Source organism: Saccostrea cucullata, unplaced genomic scaffold (genome assembly GCF_032062105.1).
Source record: "Saccostrea cucullata isolate Sc308-1 unplaced genomic scaffold, CSIRO_AGI_Scuc_v1 ctg854, whole genome shotgun sequence".
Lineage (NCBI taxonomy): Eukaryota > Metazoa > Mollusca > Bivalvia > Ostreida > Ostreidae > Saccostrea > Saccostrea cuccullata.
Genome location: NW_026934639.1, coordinates 129,383 through 147,851, shown reverse-complemented (window position 1 = coordinate 147,851; position 18,469 = coordinate 129,383). Strand labels below are relative to the sequence as shown.

General features: G+C 34.3%; 1 protein-coding gene across 1 annotated transcript; it reads right to left on the bottom strand.

Annotated features, from left to right (window-relative positions):
* Positions 1-4,151: 4,151 nt before the first annotated feature.
* LOC134241101 (methylthioribulose-1-phosphate dehydratase-like) lies at positions 4,152-11,691 on the bottom strand. The gene is made up of 9 exons (XM_062723189.1): positions 11,625-11,691; positions 11,195-11,289; positions 8,629-8,677; positions 8,155-8,272; positions 7,872-7,994; positions 7,658-7,731; positions 5,253-5,359; positions 4,821-4,955; positions 4,152-4,646 (listed from the first exon to the last, which is right to left on the bottom strand). Exons 1-8 carry the CDS (start codon positions 11,643-11,645, stop codon positions 4,850-4,852), a joined length of 693 nt encoding a protein of 230 aa, XP_062579173.1. The 5' UTR covers positions 11,646-11,691; the 3' UTR covers positions 4,152-4,646; positions 4,821-4,849.
* Positions 11,692-18,469: the final 6,778 nt, after the last annotated feature.

Below are 18,469 nucleotides of genomic sequence, written 5' to 3'. Positions count from 1 at the left end.
CGCCCGGGGGTCATGATTTGAACAATTTAGAATCTACACTACCCAAGGATGCTTATAGATAAGTTTCAGCTTTTCTGGCCCAGTGGTTATTGAGAAGAAGATTTTCTAATGACCCCACCCTATTTTTGTCTTTTCTTGATTATCTCCCCTTGTGAGGGGATCTGGCCCTTCATTTTAAGAATTTAAATTCCCCTTCACCCAAGGATGCTTTGTTTCAAGTTTGGTCAAAATTGGCCCAGTGGTTCTTGAGAAGAAGTCGGAAATGTGAAAAGTTTACAGACGGACGGACAGACAGACGGCTCAGGTGAGCTAAAAATCAATTTATCTCTCTGTAGTCTGTCCCGGTTTTCAGCAATTTCAAGTGATTTACAGGGTTCAGTGTTGCATTTAAATGATAATTTTCCGTGAAAGAAATGTTTCAATCCTAGCTCTAGCAACATTTCAAATTAATTACAGGCCTATGGCAAAATAAAAATTAAAAAAAAAAATCATAGCGTCAAAGCATGCTTCGAGCACTTTCCTCAATACATATTCTACGCACATTTAGCAAGAGTATTCGGACTTTAAGAATGTGCATGTCGACAGTTTTGTTAAGACTCCGGTGAAAATTTAAGTAAGGGAACGTAATTTTAAGTGCTTCTTCTTACAAAACTTTTGCAAGTAGAAAAAGAAATATCTTTCCATTGTCTTTCATTATTTCTTCTGAAAAATGTAGCTATGATCCTCTCTATTGAAAAAAAAATGTAGTTATAGCATCCTATGTATGGAAATATATTTTAAATTGATTTTTTAATTGTCGTACGTTATGTCTAGGCTTATATTTCGGCTTATCTACCCAGTTTCTTTAATTAATTTCTACTTAAATCTTTCTATTTTCAGATGGAAAGAGAGAATTCGAACCAGTGACGTTTTGAAATGAAGTTTGTCAAGTCTCATTAGTGAAAATTTTTTAGCAATCAATATATGTTGTAAAATAGAAACTATAGTTTATTTGATTCATCAACATTGTTTTGTACTTGTTCAGATGTTTATGCCCCCGTAATCGAATCTAGTATAGAAGAACTTTGTCCATAGCTTTTAAGTTCCTATTGGTTGGAGATTTGGCTTTTTTAAGGTGTGATTTTTTTCCCTTTGATCTTTGGAGTTTGACCAATTGCAACTTTCATAAAAACTCCATCCCTAGTTACAACTTTTGAATAGTTGATTTTAGTGCTTTATATTTCAAAGGTATTTTCCTTGTGACAAGACCTTCCGTTAGATACTAACAATATTAACCTTGACTTTTGAGTTTGACCCACTTCTGAAATAAATTACTAATCTTTGGCTACAGCTCTTGAGCAGTTGATGCAAAGGATTTTATATCTTGTGACAAGACCTTCCCTTAATAAAGACCCAATTTTTTTACCATTCATTTTTATCATTTTACCTTGACCTTGGAGTTTTACCTACTTAAAAAAAAACCTCGAACCTAGGCCAAAACTTTAAAACGATTAGTCAGTGCTTGACCTTTCATATTTCATAGATACTAGTATTCATTGAGACCAATAAGTTTATTTGGGTAACAATATGTTTTATCTCTTGACCTTGGAATTTGACTTGTGTTTGAGAAATTTTAACTTTGAATTTGCCATAAGCTGCCATACGGGGGAATCAATCTTTCAAAAAACACATCTTGTTTTAGATAAAAATGAAGTTTGCCTAGTTCAATTTATTTTGTATGGTGTTACAATTACTCTTGTTTCCATATTCTAAAAAAAAATATTCCTTTTTGTTCACAGAAATTCCTACATGTATGTCAACGATTTTTGTATATGTAAGAGTTATTTCTCTTTTTACGCATTCCGTAAACAGGTTAAGTACTCACACTTTCTACAGTGGCGGATCATTGCAACCCCCCCCCCCCCCTTTGGATTTGCAAAAAAGAAAGAAAAATAAGAAAGTTCCAATTTTTTGTTGTGTTTTTACTATAGAAAATGTAAGGTGAAAGGCTAATGTTGTAATATATAAAGAAATTCGGTTGTAAAAACAAAATAAAACCCCATCCCTTTACAAAATAGGATTTTCGGGTTCGGAGATTTATTTTCCTTTCTTTTTCAAAAACTTTCTGGTAATGTATACAAGTACTTTTTCCCAGATTGATAAACGTCCCACTTTCAAAAACCATACTCCACCCTGTATCGATATTCTATTGAGTTATTTAACTATATGTATGTGTACAACGTACGTTTAAACTGTTTTCGCCTTCAACCCCCCCCCCTTTGAAAAATTTCTGGATCCGCGCCTGTTCTACCTACAGACTGTTCAGGTATATTGTTGTTATACTGGTCCATCTGTCTGTCGGTCCGTTAATATCTGGATATTATTAATCTTTCCGGGACATAAACATGATAAATACATGGCTAATTATAAAATAGAGTCGTCAGGCAACCTTCAATGCCGCCTTTATTCAAATCCAGACTGCATCATAAAACAATTATCTTAATATGGACTCTTATAGTGATGGTTTAATATTAATCAGAAAAATATCAATATTGACCTCAGTTTTCCTGGTCAATTTGGATATTTTTGGTGAGAATATTAGACCATGTTCATGTCCAAAGGATTTTGTACGTATATATTATATTCTTTGCAATTTGAAAAGTGTTAAAACTATACATGACCAAAGGAAAATTAGCTGTCAGAGACAAAAAGTATGTGTGATTGGGAAGAATTGGTATTTACTTAATTTAAGCTTGTTCCCACTTAATACTCTTCAAAACAACCATGGGATTAAGATAAAAGCTTTCCACATTTAATACATATCTTAATTTCAGTAATGTATGCTATTAATTAACAGTGAACAAAATAAATAACTCAAAAGCAGAAACATTCCTTTTTTTAAAAACAAATTTAAAATATTCAACAAATAATGACCAAAATCAATTAACATCATTGATTATAATCAAACATAAATGATTAAAAGTCCAAAAAGTCCCTGATAAGATGTAAAGGAATTGGTTTCCACCTGAAAGATTGAGGGGGCATACATTGGCTTGTAACATTTCTTTTTTGAAGTTAAAACGCTTGAATTCAATAGGTAGGCCTTTCAACTAATTTTTCAAGTTGCACATATGGTAAAAAACATTGCATAGATAGATTTATAGGTACATGAAATTATCAAAAAAGATAATAACTTATGCATACATTTAATTACATCATAAAAAAGTTTAATTATTTATAATTTACTTTTCCGATGTTGTGTTTTAAGGATAGGTAACTCAGGTGTGAAAAATGACCAACTTAGTGCCCATTTATGAGTTATCGTTTATAGGAATGACATATAGGCTGCTTCAGCATTGGTATTGTTATGTACACAAAAGGGTTCCTTACATTGTTTTGTACACAAAAGTGTTGACCATGAGAAAGAGAATGCCTTCACTCTACCTGAAATAACAGGGTCAAATAGATCGGGAACAGACTATATTCAATATTTTTAACTCTCTTTGACGATTATTATGAAGAAGAAAAAGAAAATTTCATGCCGTGTTTTTTGTTTTCGCGTGTTTTCGCTTCCTATATAAATATAATATATTTTTACAAGTAAATGCAGCAATTGATCATCTTACTTGTGTTACTAAGCACGAAGGGGAACGACCGAGTATAAAAATTTAATTAGGTTAGAACTAAGAAGGAGGGTAGATTTCACTTTTTATTTTAATTAAAACTTTTAATTATATGAAGTGAAATGGTGTCCGCAACTATACAGTAAATAAGTTTAACATTGCATGGTGCTACGTTTTAAAACCACTGGATTCTACTGAGAGCAAAGAAACACTTGGGAAATGCTAAAAACTACCTTGCGAGTAAACAGTTAGATACCCTGAGCCTACTCTCAACACGTTTCAACAATGAGTTATCGTTCATAAAACTGACCCCTAGCGGCAGTTGAAAGGCCTACAATAGGTCTGATCCATATCAATCAAAATCTATTCTTAAAGCATTACATACATGTACATATACTGTACCTTTACTTCGTTTTGAATCATTTTTTACAAAAATCAGCAAATTTTACTTCAGGAACATTACACTTTTTTGGAGAATGTAATTATGCAATGTCAACAAAATTCTATGAAAACTGACAAAATGGTATAAAACAAATGGTAAGATTATTTGCTTTTTACAGTCAAATCTTATCTCTAACTAAATCTTACATAAACAAAATGTGGTCGGGACTTTCAACTAATTTCCATATATGCATGGTATTCTGACAAAATATTTATGTTTGAAATGCTGCTGTTCAACCACTATGTATTTGAACTTAATTTTCCAAGACAAAGCAGAATCTGATATAATCCTGATGAGATGCTTAGTCAACACATACTGTAAAATCACATATTTTTGTGGGGTGAAATTATCGAGGTTTGAGGAAAGAATACTGGTTTGTAGGGTTTTGATTTTGTGGTTGGAAAATGTTTAGTAGTAATGCATACAAAATTTTATACCTTCTGGTGGTCATAAATTCGTGGGTCTCTCCATACCTCAAAAACAAAGGAAATTAAACCCCATGAAAATTAATGATTTCACAGTATTACTAACCTCTCATGGTCTTGGACTTAAGTAATAAAAGAAACCAAGTCAGCTATAACATTTTTGTAAATACAGTGGACCTTCAGATATCCGGATGCTTCAGTATCCGGACGATTTTTCATCGGAACGAAATTTTAAAATGTTATCCTGTCTTGTTTAACTGGTGATTCAGATATCCGGATGCTTCACATATCCGGACAAATTGACTGGGAACCAAAGCGTCCGGATAAATGAGGGTCCACTGTAGATAAAACTAATAAAGAAGTCTAGTATTCCTAGTCAGCTATTGTAAATAAGCTCCTTTAGGGGGGACAGGGACTTCCGTGGGGTCCAGCCCGGCAGACTTCATCTGTACAGCAATGTCAAACAGGTAGTCATAACACTCACACCTGAAAACAAATATATCATATGTCAGATTGTACATTTAGCCATAACATTCACAGCCGAAAAGAAACTAAGTATTTCATAAAACTATGAAACTTCTGCATATTACATGTAATTTGAACATCAATCTCTAGAAGCATTAGTATCATACATACATTAAATTTATCACATATCCTTAGAATGTTAAATCTAAGGTCTAAAAAGGATATTAAAATTCACTGATTTTCTTTTTCTTATCCTGTTTAAAATTTCTTTCATGTAAATTAATTATGTTTAAATATCATTCCTATGTAACAATATACATTGTTTTGGCTTTCTCCCATGACTCTCCCCACACATAAACACCATGACGACGAACAAGAACAGCACTGGATTCTGGGTAATCTTTCATAGCACATGACATTCTTTCCTAAAATCAGATATAAAATAATTCCGAAAGAAAAAAAATACAGTAAAATTTGGTTATAACAAATCAGGGACCCGTGAAATTACTTCGCTATATTTGTAATTCATAATACAAATGCATCTGTAAAAGGAATTTGTAAAAGTTATATAGTTGGGGATCTAACAAAACTTTGCTAAATCCGTCAATTCACAATATCCGTGTTTGTACTAAATGAGTATTACTGTAATTATATAACTTTAAATGCACCTTATGTCATTTCCATCTATTACAATTCAAATATTTGATGATAGACAATGAAATAGGTGGGTACAATTTAACAAAACTGAGAAAGCATTGGATTGAAATTCTACTTTTTTTTATTCTCTGCTGAAAAAAAAATAAAGGGGAGGGGAAAGCTGGGGCTATCTAACCTAAAAATAAGGTTCCTGCTTATTTCCATATCTAACCCCTTTCTCTGGCCCAAATCTTATCCATTCATTATTTCTTTAAAACATTGGACAGAAAACTTTGATTTAATATAAAAATCTAAAACAAGTACAAAATTGGCTTTATTTTTCTTCTGGACTAATCACGAACATTTTGCATATGAGAGTAAGCAGCTGAGGTGGCTTGAAAATAAATTTCCAACTATTATTTAATACAACTGTTTTCTCAGATACCTGCACCCAATTGAACCCACCCATACAGCCATTTTATTTTCTATTATGAAATATTTTGACAGATGGGAATGACATACCGGTAAGCTGCATTAAATAATGTTCTGTGGTTTTACATTATTTTATATAACAACAGAAAGGATTTCATTATTATAAATCACTGGTGATAATGGTCATTATAAAGGATATGGGATAATTAGTTATTGGCTTGCAAGTTATTTTAGATAATCTTTATGAATCTTCTTAACTTTACCTTCGATCCTCAAAGTAAACATGATGAAAAAATAAATAACAACACACTACTCATTACATAAAAGTTAAAATGATAAACAATTTTTTTCAAATAACTTGAAACCAGATACAGAACATCTTTCAAATGATTTATAGAAATATTTTTTAAAAATCATTCAGGGTTTTATAAACAAAAATTATAGCCTACATTATCATTTAAATTAATTGCTAGTAGATAGTTATTTTCACTAAAATCTCTGAGTCTTAGTATTTAGTATTAATAGATACATTTATTACATTTTTAAAAATGAAATACTGTAATTTATTCATTGAATAAAAATGATATTCTGTCACAGTGTGACAAATATCAGAAGCACGGTAAAACTTGATTTTCCTTCCAATAACAAAGAATGTCATAAAAAATACTCCCTGGTCTGTTAGAAAATAAATAAACAATTCTGACATTGAATTAAACTGCCAAAGATCCCCCCAATATGTTGTTGAAATCCTTGTTTACATTTTCAATCTCACAACACTTAGCTATGATGTCTCAACCGCTCAACTATGACGTCATGTAGCCTATGACTGCATTAGAAAAAGACAGAGGAAAAGGGAAAATCAAAGAAAATCTAATAAACAGAAAATTCAATGTTTTGTAGTTGAATATTATGCAATTTATTTTACTCGTGAGACAGGATTTCTTTAAATATTTTCACTTGTGCTTGGCACTCGTGAAAATAAAAAAAAAAAATCCTGTCCCACTCGTGAAATAAATTCCATATTCAACTATAAAACATTGAATATCCTCTATGTATATACTTATCTAAAAGAGTAAATTTTATAGTTTAAAGACAATTTTCTCACATACTGCCCATCATTATCATGATTATGATCAAGACCTTGCTTTTTTAAAAGACCTTGGTTCTTGGTCATGATACATCCCCAGATCATAGGCAACCTTTCGGTCAATTACCTGGTGCACATTCTTTAGTACATCGCAACATTCTATTCTGAACAATCAATCTACTATTACATTATCAATCTTTATTACAGATTTTGTGACCCCCCAAAAAAGTTATCTTTCAATTACTGTACATAAGAAGATTTTTTAAAGAGGATTTAATCTTGGCATTATTAGCAAGAGTTTGAGATTGATGCTTCAATTGAATATTGCTAACAATTCATTCAATATTGGTTGTTATAGCTTTTTCTCTTCAAGAGCTCTCTTGACAATTAAAAATTACTTCTTGCTAAAATATATACCTGTATTACCAATTTTTGCAGTTGCTAAATTTGCTTCTTGCTAAAATTTCCACTTGTATGGTACATTAAACTCAAATAAGACAATAGAAAGGTAAATTTATTTCTGTTCACATTATGAAGATCTTGCTGTGTACTGAATGAGAACTAGTACCTTTAAATCTTTTTCCAAAGGTGTATTTTCTATGATGGGAACAACCAATTCTTCATCAAACCTGTAGTATTGATCTAAAAACATGAATTTTTTATAAGAAAATATACCATTATTTTAAGTGGCATCCTATTATTTAAGTGTTCAGTGGATTAATTCTTTATTCAACAAAAGATGAAAAAGTTATAAGAAAGGCTGAAAATAGATTTGCTGAAACCTGATTTGCACTTTTTGATGCCTTTTATCATTTCTTGGTGGGTAATTCTGAATTCTGTGCCAGGGTACAAAAGTGTTGCCATGACAGCTGCTTTGGAATGTGTGTGAATTACTGCTCCTGCATCTAAACATCATAAAAAAAAAACTTTAGATACTGCACTTTAAATGTTTAGGGGGAAATTGCCTTCAGTCTTACTCAAAGTATTTTTTGCTTTGATATCTTTATTCGCATTAATTTTTCTAATGTGACATTCTGTATATCAGGTATGTATTTCAATGTCTACCTCTCATTTTGTAGGAGCACATGAACAATGGTGTACACTGACTCTTCTTTAACTTTTTAGCCGGAGGAGGGGCACTTATGTCTTCATCATCAATCGTTTGTACAAACATGTCATCTGGCTGTAAATCAAGGGAAATGTCGAAAGTATTTAAGTAATAAAAAAATCAACTCTGCAACATGTATAATAGTATCAAAGTACTAAGGATTAATATTTTAGAGACTAATAAAATTTAGCCATTTTTCTGAAAAAAATAACATTTTCAAGCAATCATAACAACATTTAATATTTTTAGCACTGAAGAGAACATCACTAATAATGGCATTATACATGTATGGTATTTGATTTTTTATACATTTGCCCTAGTACATCATTTTGAATTAAAACCCATTTCAATGTTATGATTGTTAAAAAAAATTAAAATAGTAATGTTTTAATTGACTTTATAAAACAGTTACCATATAAAGCATCAAATACCTGTGTTCTCTCTTTCTGGACACCTGAAGGAGCTATGTAAATCTCTTCTCTACAATTATAATAGTAAAAGATTAATCTTTCATTACTTAACTAAAGTATACTTCCTCAGAATTCAATGACAAACAATCAATTTCAAAAAATAACATGTAAGACAAATGAAATTCTTTCATTGTAAAAATTTCAAATTATGTTTTGTATTTAAAAATCTTGTGAAGAACATAGCTCAGTAGTATTAAATGTTTGGCAAGTAACTCAGGCCAACAATAAACAAGAGGCCCATGGGCCACATCGCTCACCTGAGAAGCTTTGCCCATTCCGTTCTTTACCAGATTTCCCCCTTGTAATACATATTGTGACCCCACCCTACCCAAATGATCATAATTTAAACAACTTGAAATCTACACTACCCCAGGATGCTTCCACATAAGTTTCAGCTTTTCTGACCCAGTGGTTCTTGAAAAGAAGATTTTCAAAGATTTTTTCTATATATTTCTATGTAAAACTTTGATTCCCCATTGTGGCCCCGCCCAACCCCAGGGGGTCATGATTTGAACAATTTAGAATCTACACTACCCCAGGATGCTTCCACATAAGTTTCAGCTTTTCAGGCCCAGTGGTTCTTGAGAAGATTTTCAAAGATTTTTCCTTTATATTTCTATGTAAAACTTTGATTCCCCATTGTGGCCCCGCCCAACCCCCGGGGGTCATAACTTGAACAATTTAGAATCTACACTACCCCAGTATGCTTCCACGTAAGTTTCAGCTTTTCAGGCCCAGTGGTTCTTGAGAAGATTTTCAAAGATTTTTCCTTTATATTTCTATGTAAAACTTTGATTCCCTCTTGTGGCCCCGCCCAACCCCAGGGGGTCATAATTTGAACAATTTAGAATCTACACTACCCCAGTATGCTTCCACATAAGTTTCAGCTTTTCAGGCCCAGTGGTTCTTGAGAAGATTTTCAAAGATTTTTTCTTTATATTTCTATGTAAAACTTTGATTCCCCATTGTGGCCCCGCCCAACCCCCGGGGGTCATGATTTGAACAATTTAAAATCTTCACTACCCCAGGATGCTTCCACATAAGTTTCAGCTTTTCTGGCCCAGTGGTTCTTGAGAAGAAGATTTTTTAATGACCCAACCCTATTTAATTTGTCTTTTCTTGATTATCTCCCCTTGTGAGGGGACATGGCCCTTCATTTTTACAATTTAAATTCCCCTTTACCCAAGAATGCTTTGTACCAAGTTTGGTCAAAATTGGCCCAGTGGTTCTTGAGAAGAAGTCGAAAATGTGAAAAGTTTACAGACGGACGGACAGCTAGACAGACAGACGGACGGACGACGGACAAAAAGTGATCAGAAAAGCTCACTTGAGCCTTCAGCTCAGGTGAGCTAAAAATGATTTGTTTGATATATTATGGCCGACCAATCAAAATCACCCTTACCCAATCATTTTTTTTTAGTAATTTGAATTTTGAATTTTTTTTTGTTTAGTTTCCGGGAAAATAGACATGGTTTCATTTCAAACATACATAATTTCTTAAATAAGTTTTTCAATGAATGTTTTTTTTAAGCAATACATGTATAAACATGATAAATACTAGATCTGCCTTGTCCAATGTAAAATAATGAAAACCTCAAAAAAAAAGTCTGTAGGTTTTTCATGATAATAAACAATTTATGGGATAGCAAGAAAAAAACCTTATCTACCTACCAACTTTAAAATATAAGGGATGGAGTACCAGTACATGCTACGCTGGGGGTATTTCTGCACTGGACAGGTAACTAATTGAAATCAATGATCTTCATACACTAAGCTATAGAGAACTGTGTATAAGTTTCAGTCTTTGGAACCTTGAGGCTCAGAAAAGGTTTTAACCTTTATCTATATTTTAATTATACTGACAGGTAGATAAGATAATTGAATTATGTTTAGGGATGATGTCACCACAATAATAATACATCCTCAATAGTTGCAATGTAGCACATCATGCACAATGAGGCACTTGAAAATTGCCGAGACACAATTTCGAAGCATTCTAAAGAAGAAGCACTGAAAATAACAACCAAATAATCATAACAAACCTTGATCAGCACATTTAAAATTCTCAAAATTTCTTCCTTGCTTTAAATTTTTCATGCTGTGCCAATTTGGAACTATATGGATTGTTCTATAGCATAGATTTAGAAATATTTGCCCAGTTATTTGCTTCATACCTATAATGAATCAGAAAGAATTCTATCAGTAAAACTATGACAATATTATTTTAGGTACAAAACATTTTATCTAACTGGCAGGGGTCACTATCTTTATATGGTACAATGTAACTGCTCAGTTTGACCAATATCTCATGAAAACTACAGACCATTGGTACTTGTTTCTGTAATGAATTTCTTAACCTACAGCATAAAATTAGAGCACAAGGTACTAACTCTAAATGACACGGAGAACCCCATCCCAGAATGTTTTTGGTTTTTAAAATTTGCTCTCTGCAAGTCTTGGAGTTTAGATGCCTTGTGTTATTTTTGTACTATGGTTAAAAAAAATCAAAATACCCGTACTAACTGACCCATATTTGATGCTGATCCCTCCTCCTGTTCCAGTTACCCAGCCTAAATCATAAAACTGCCGCAGGAGAGCTGGGATAAGATTCCGCGGATGTTCCTGAAAAAATAGCAATGCATTCGACATGTTCAACGAAATAATTATGTTTCTGACACAGGAGATATAAACAGTCTGTTAAATCTAGCAATTAGAAAAATCTATCCGTTACATCGTTTTAATAAGGCATTGTACTAGTACTTATGAAGCAAATTAAGTTATTTAATATATCAGATTTCGTCTGTGTATAAGCTTTGGCAAACTTTGGTTTGCAACTTCTACTTTAACATAACGTGCTTCTATCTCGATTCATTCATAGCAAGAATAGTACATTAATCAGGAATATGATCATAATATTGTCAAAGGCAAAGTAGCTTATGATATGAAAAAATAGGTACCTCAGGATACCGTTTATCCATGCCGATAAGTTGGTACACATGAAATTGAAAGTAGAACGTGCTAATTAATAACTAAAAACAGAGTGATAAGATGGGAAGAATTATATCCGGATTTATAACGTCAACCAGTGCTTTCTGTTCATATAAAATCTGATCATTTATTGTATCTTTTGGATGTTATAAGTAGGTTTTTTTACTTATCTTTTTATACCTTTTTCATTAGTAATCAGCATAGACCTATTTTTACACGGAGACAAACCAAGTGTGCCCCCTCCACATCAACAAAGAAAAAAAGTTGCAGACCATATTTTTTCAAAAATGGGATTATCCCGTCCGTAAACATTCATGTATGATACTTAGTGTCTTTCTATGAAAGGATGCTCTATTCTTACCGCTAGTCAAGTATATGTACGCATTCATGTACTGTATGCGTACAGGTCTGAATGTATGAATACTTTCTAAGACGAGGTGAGTTATTGACAAACAAGTTGATAAAACAAGAATATCAGCAGTCTCGCCATGTATATGTTTTGTCAATAGAATTTCAAGCATCATTTTAATATCATCTTTAGAGTACTTGTTCGTATACGAAGAATGTTTTTTTAACAAAATAATTTTTGCAAGTGATCAATGAAAAGGAAGGTAAAATTAAAGATCCATTTTATTGAAAAGGCAGCTGTCAATGGTATCAAAAAGCCTAAACTTTAATTTAACATGGAGAATGGTTGTATGCAGAGTTGAATAGTCGTAAATTTTAATGTTCTCGATTTTGGCAACTTCCTTTGGATTTTATCCATATCTGATTAACACCACTTCTCGAATACACTGTGAACAGTACTACTGAAGTTTCTCCTTCTGCTCTGAATATCTTATTGAAGAGTCAAGAAGGAGGCTATAGAATAATAGATAAACATTTACTGGAACCCGCTCTGTGTCCTATATGCTATAAGTAAAAAAAATAGATAGCTTTAATTTATCCAAAACACACGATTAAATGTTTACTGAAGATTACAAAATCTCATACAAAAGTTTTTTCCATCAATTCCTCTAAAAGTATTCTCACGTGTAATTGTTTAATCACATTATTATTTGATGTGTACCTCATCATGAGTGGTAAAACAGTCTGATATTAAAAAAGAAATTAATTCAATATCATTAAAATAATACTTACAACTCTTCCATGATCTTCCCTACACAGCTCAACAACAAAACTGGTCTAAATCTATAAACTGAATCACAGAAGTAATTCCATATGACAGATTTTTAAAAAAATGATATTAAGAAAATACAGCAATGAAGCAGCGCAGAAAAAGTGTTTACTTCGAAAATAAATTATACAAAAGATCTAAACAAAGAATATAAAAAAAAATCGTTTACATATAATCCGTATTTGTAAAATTTTAATGCAGTTTCGTCTCTTCTCTCTTCCAAGGTGTTTGTAATTAATGTTTGTAATTCTATGAAATCAAAGGATAAGTTCAATTATAAATAAAAAATCACATTATATGCGAATAAGTCAGACAGCCATATTGAGTTTGGCCATCCTCCAAAACAGAGGCCGCCTAGACCCAGGTTAAGGTGTGGACCGGTGTAACAAAGAACTTAACCTGGGTTAAAGTAAGCTGGAACACCCCCCCCCCCCTCCGCCCATTTGACCTCCACTAAAACAATATATCCTTCCACATATTCTTCCTAGTCTGCCACAAAGACCATAAATCTTAGATGAGCTCAATTTATATATCTCAGTCTCATTTTTCTATTATACACATATATTTCCATTCCTACTTTTTTTTTCTCTCTGATAACTTTTTGAAAGTTGCCGGAGTTGATTTCTTGATAATTCTACCGGAATGTAAATTAGGCAGGTCGATAGGTCAAGAGCTAAGAAGGCCTAATATGCATGCAAATCTCGTGCGCATATGTCTCTGTGTCTGACGCTAAGGAGGCCCGCTACGCATAAATTATCCCATGTCTCCCACTATCGTTGATGTCCTTGGCATACTATACTAACTAGACAGTGATTCCTTGCATTTCCATTTCATTGTGAAATGAAACTGTAGATTTAGATTTTAAAATGTGAGACATAGATTTAAAGTACACGAGGACTCTCATGCCAATTTCATAAGTCCTTGGTCACTGAAGTCTAACACAATGCAGCCGCACGGGCTTTACTTGCATGTTTTGCCCCCTTAGCGTCAGACACAGAGACACATGCGCACGAGATTTGCATGCATATTAGGCATATTTATGCAAATTATCCCATGCTTCCCACTATCGTTGATGCCCTGGCATATTATACTAACTAGACAGTGATTCCTTAAGTATTCCATTTGTAAAAGTGAAACTGAGATCAACATTGAGCTCATCTTAGAAGTTTTTTGGCCCCGGAGCAGATCTGCTTAATTCTTTCCTATGTTGTGCCTCCTCACAGTCTTCTCAAAAAGCTTTGTCAACTCAGTGGCTACCAGCGGCTTAGCCTGTTTGCAACACGCCATTTTGTCTTATGTCTCAATGTTGTAGCTTTCATTTGTAGAATAAAAAGCTCCCCATTCATATTCAAATTTATTTCCCAGTTTAATTTCCAAGTCTCCTACTTTATGATGGACCAACGTATTCCATCCTCTTTTGTTCTTAGGTTTGCACCCTCTCTGAAGAAAGTTGACGATGCTTAACTACGTACTTGATTATTCTCTCCTAGCCTTCTACAACTCTCCAGATACGAGTAGTGTTTTAAAGAATTAATCATTCCTCTACCCGTATCGGACTTGCATCAGTTCGACGTACATGTAGCTTCTCCGCACATCATCCATGCAGGATCTTCTGTGACTCCCACAATTATAGATTATTTGGTGAATAGAGCTCATATACCAATCACAATGAAAAGCCTACTAGTATTCTGAATTACTCAGTAGTTCATCTTCCATAGGTCCGACAAGTAAAATTGCATAGGTTGTAAAAGCTCCAGTCTGATCCAAGCCGAAGGCCCATGATTGATGAGTTTTGGTGCCCCTGATCTTAAGGCATTTTTATCCTCTCCACCTTTCATCTCTCCTTACTCCTCCCCGAACCACGTTCCTCCTCTCGGGTTTAACAGTCTTGGTCCATTGTTCAAAATGTGACATACCAATTCTTTTTTCAACTTCCAAGTGTCGCTGATAATGTTTTACCATTTGACTATGCGTTAGGCTTTGTCAACTGCTGTATCCTCCAAACACTTGCGTCCTGATCCTGTCTGTAGACCAGCATCAAGTCTGGTCTCTTCAATCGCCGATGATAGGGATAACTGTCCATGACCATTTCCTACACCTCTGAATCTCCCTTGACCACAGGAAAGCTAAAAGACACAAGAAAGACTAGAGGATGGTGTGGCCTAAGATGGACAATGCCACAAGTAGGAAAAGGTAAGACATAGACAACAGATATATAAAGGAAACAAGATCTTCAATAGGACACTTTTAAAAGAGAAAGGATCGTGAAATGTTGGGAAGAACTGATACAACTTGCCAGTAAAAGGCAATTCAAATTCTAGCTAAAGCTATGCGGCTCTGTTGAGTAATTCCTCAGGAAACGAGAGTTTTATCTTTCATAGCTATTTGTTGTGCTATCATGCTTCATGCATCTCAACGGTTGTAATAAATCGCTGGGCGTGAATTTTAATATTTCGAATTTTAATGGGGAATTATAGTAAGTGTTGAAAGATCTTGATGCTGTTGATTTGGTGAAGCTTTATGGCTCCCACCTTACATGTAGAAAGGACATTTTTAGCGATGTTATTTTCTTTGTATTACACAAAATGTATGTAAAAGTAGTTCTGAGAGGCTCCAGAAAGGACAATTATTCACTGGTTGTTGTGATCACGTGACCATTATAGAAGGTTATATATACGAGCAGCGAACGCCAGTTACACAACAACGATCATAACGATCAGATCATATTACGTCCTTAACATCACTGACTGTATAGCTGTAAATTACTAGCGACTTAGGTATAAAAATAATGTAAACTTTAATACAAAGTAGCGTATAATTTCTCCACCACACGTACACCGCAATCCACTGTATTTTATTAGGCCAGAGATATTAAGCTAGGACTTAGACTCATATAGATGTACTGACTGTCTTGTTTCATTGAAGTCTTTATTAAATGAAATATTTGAAACGAGAAATGGAACTTGGTTATGATTTACAAGGATGTGAAGTAAATTATCAAGGGTGTTTAAATACATGCGACGGGCTGAGGATGCCCCCCCCCCTTTTTTTATATGTGGACGAATGTCATGAGTATCCTGATAAAATTTAATTGATTGAATTTACACGGGATGGAAACACTGTAAGCTGATTGGCATTTGACAGGGTGCTGAGGAAGCTTACAATTTTTTGTGTCAGAAGTGGGATGTCCTGCCATATACAAGGACATCTAGGATACGAACCCGTACTTTAATACCTGTCAAGTACTGAAGTAGAGTGGATTGCGGACTGTCGTGTGGTGGAGAATAAAAAATCTATTTTGAAAATAGCGATGTATATATGTTCTTGTTACTGTTTTTATAGTTAAAAATGGAGGATGCTACTTCGCCGGATCCTGAAGTATTTATAAATGAACATAGGGAAAATGTTCAGTTGGGCCAAGGGGACGAAACAGATGTCTGTGGGAGGAACACTGATGACGAATATTTAATGGCAAATGAAAATCCTTTGGAAAGACATGACAGTGACGACGACGACGAAGTAGGACATAATTTCCGTCGGCGATCTGATGATCAGTTAGCTGACGACGCACGATAGTGATCACAATCGCATTTCTACACTTATGATCAAACCCGAACCCTACAATGGAAAAGAAAGTTGGGAGGAATACTTTTCTCACTTTCAAGACTGCGCTGAACTAAGCCACTGGGACGACAGGACAAAACTTCTTTTCTTAGCCGCTAGCTTACGTGGACAAGCCAGGATTTTCTACAAGAGCCTAGCTCCTGAGGAAAGACGCACGTTTAAAATTCTTGTTCAGCGTATGAACCAGAGATTTGGTAGCTCAAAACACAAAAATAGGTGGCTTTCAAAACTGGAAATGCGTAGGCGGATGCCTGGAGAAAGTATTGCAGAGGTAGCAGACGATATACAATTATCACAAAAAACTTATAGCAACTTGGATATTGATGCTCAGGAATCACTGGCCCTGAACCACCTTTACAAAATTATGCCCGTTGAAATGAAATGCCGTTGTATTGACAAGGAGTGTAGCACTGTTTCAGAAGCGGTAGACGTCATTGAGAGATACGAGTAAATAATGGGGGATGGGGATAAAAAGAAAATAAATGTTAGATATGTGGATCAAGATCTAGAACAAGTCGTCAAACAGCCAATTGGAGAGCAAAAAACAAATGACTTGGAACATACAATCAAGTTACTAATCGATAGATTAGAGAAACTGGAAAGTGCACAGAGAATGGAACCACGGAAGGGCAATAACTCTTGGACTTGCTTCATCTGCAGTTCACCATATCATCTCATGAAGGACTGCCCAGAACGACGGACAACAAGAGGACAACAAATGACCACGACCTCTAACCTGAATAAAAGACATGGGAGTGGAAACATAAGAGATAACAACAGATATCAGTAAGTCAGGAGTCGGCACAAGCAGGATGTCTTTCTGTTAGAAATGAACATACTAGGACTGACTGTCACACAGGGGAATAACTCTCTCATGGGACAATGGATTTACAAAGGAAACACATTTGACAAAACAATAGATTTTCAGGGATAGTGGATCTACTGCATCGATTATTTCGTTCAAAATTTTACTAAACTCTCAAAGGAAACTAGCTCTAATATACAGCCTGCAATCTCTGACATTCAGGATGTAAATGGGAATTTAATAGAGAACATCGGAACCATTGTACTGGATGTATCTTTTGGGAAAGAAGCATTGCCACACAAATTTGTAATTTGCAAAATTTCACAAGATAGGATCCTTGGACAAGACTTTCTTCTTAATTACATCACAAAGATAAATTACCAAAGGATGGGTGTGCTGTATTAACTTCAAAAAGAAAAGGACCTTGTAACAAGACAACTAGATGAATTGACTTATTTAGTAAAGAGATCTTTGAAACAACCTGCTAAGGCTTACCATCTTGGTACATTGATGCCATATTGAGGCATCAACTTACCACCCTGGTTCACGAAGTTCATACCACAAAACTAAATGATGTCAGACAGTAGTGTGATGATACCAGATTTTTTTGTTTTATTATATTGACACGTGTCTAAGGTGGATGTTGCCCTAGGTGGTATACCACACTAGAAGAATGTGTAGATAGTAACTGGCCATTACTTGCACATTAGAAAAACAGTTGTCTAGGGCTGGGCCGGACTGTAGGTGGACATCAGTTGTCTAGGGCTAGACTGGACTGATGGGAAAACAGTTGACTAGGGCTGGACCGGACTGTGTGTGGAAAACAATTGTCTAGGGCTGAGCCGGACTGATACTTTTGTTGGTTTCAATCAACTGCTGGAATAAAATTATAAATGGATAATTGATGTGACTTCCTGATCCTGGGAGGAATCTACAAAAACAATGAAGAATATTAGACCTGACTAATTGACTGACTGATTCCCGTAGGAACTTACCTTTATCAACTACATACATTCAATTCTAACAAGAATTTCCAATCTTGTACTAGCTTATCTTATACTAGGGAGCTGTATCCTGTATACTTGGGGTGGATGGTGGATTATAAACATAACTGTTTGTATATCTGTACAGCAACATGAGACCACCAGAGGAGGAGATGGAGACAGAAGTAGAAAAGAGACAAGAAGAAGAGATGGAGAAAGAAGTAG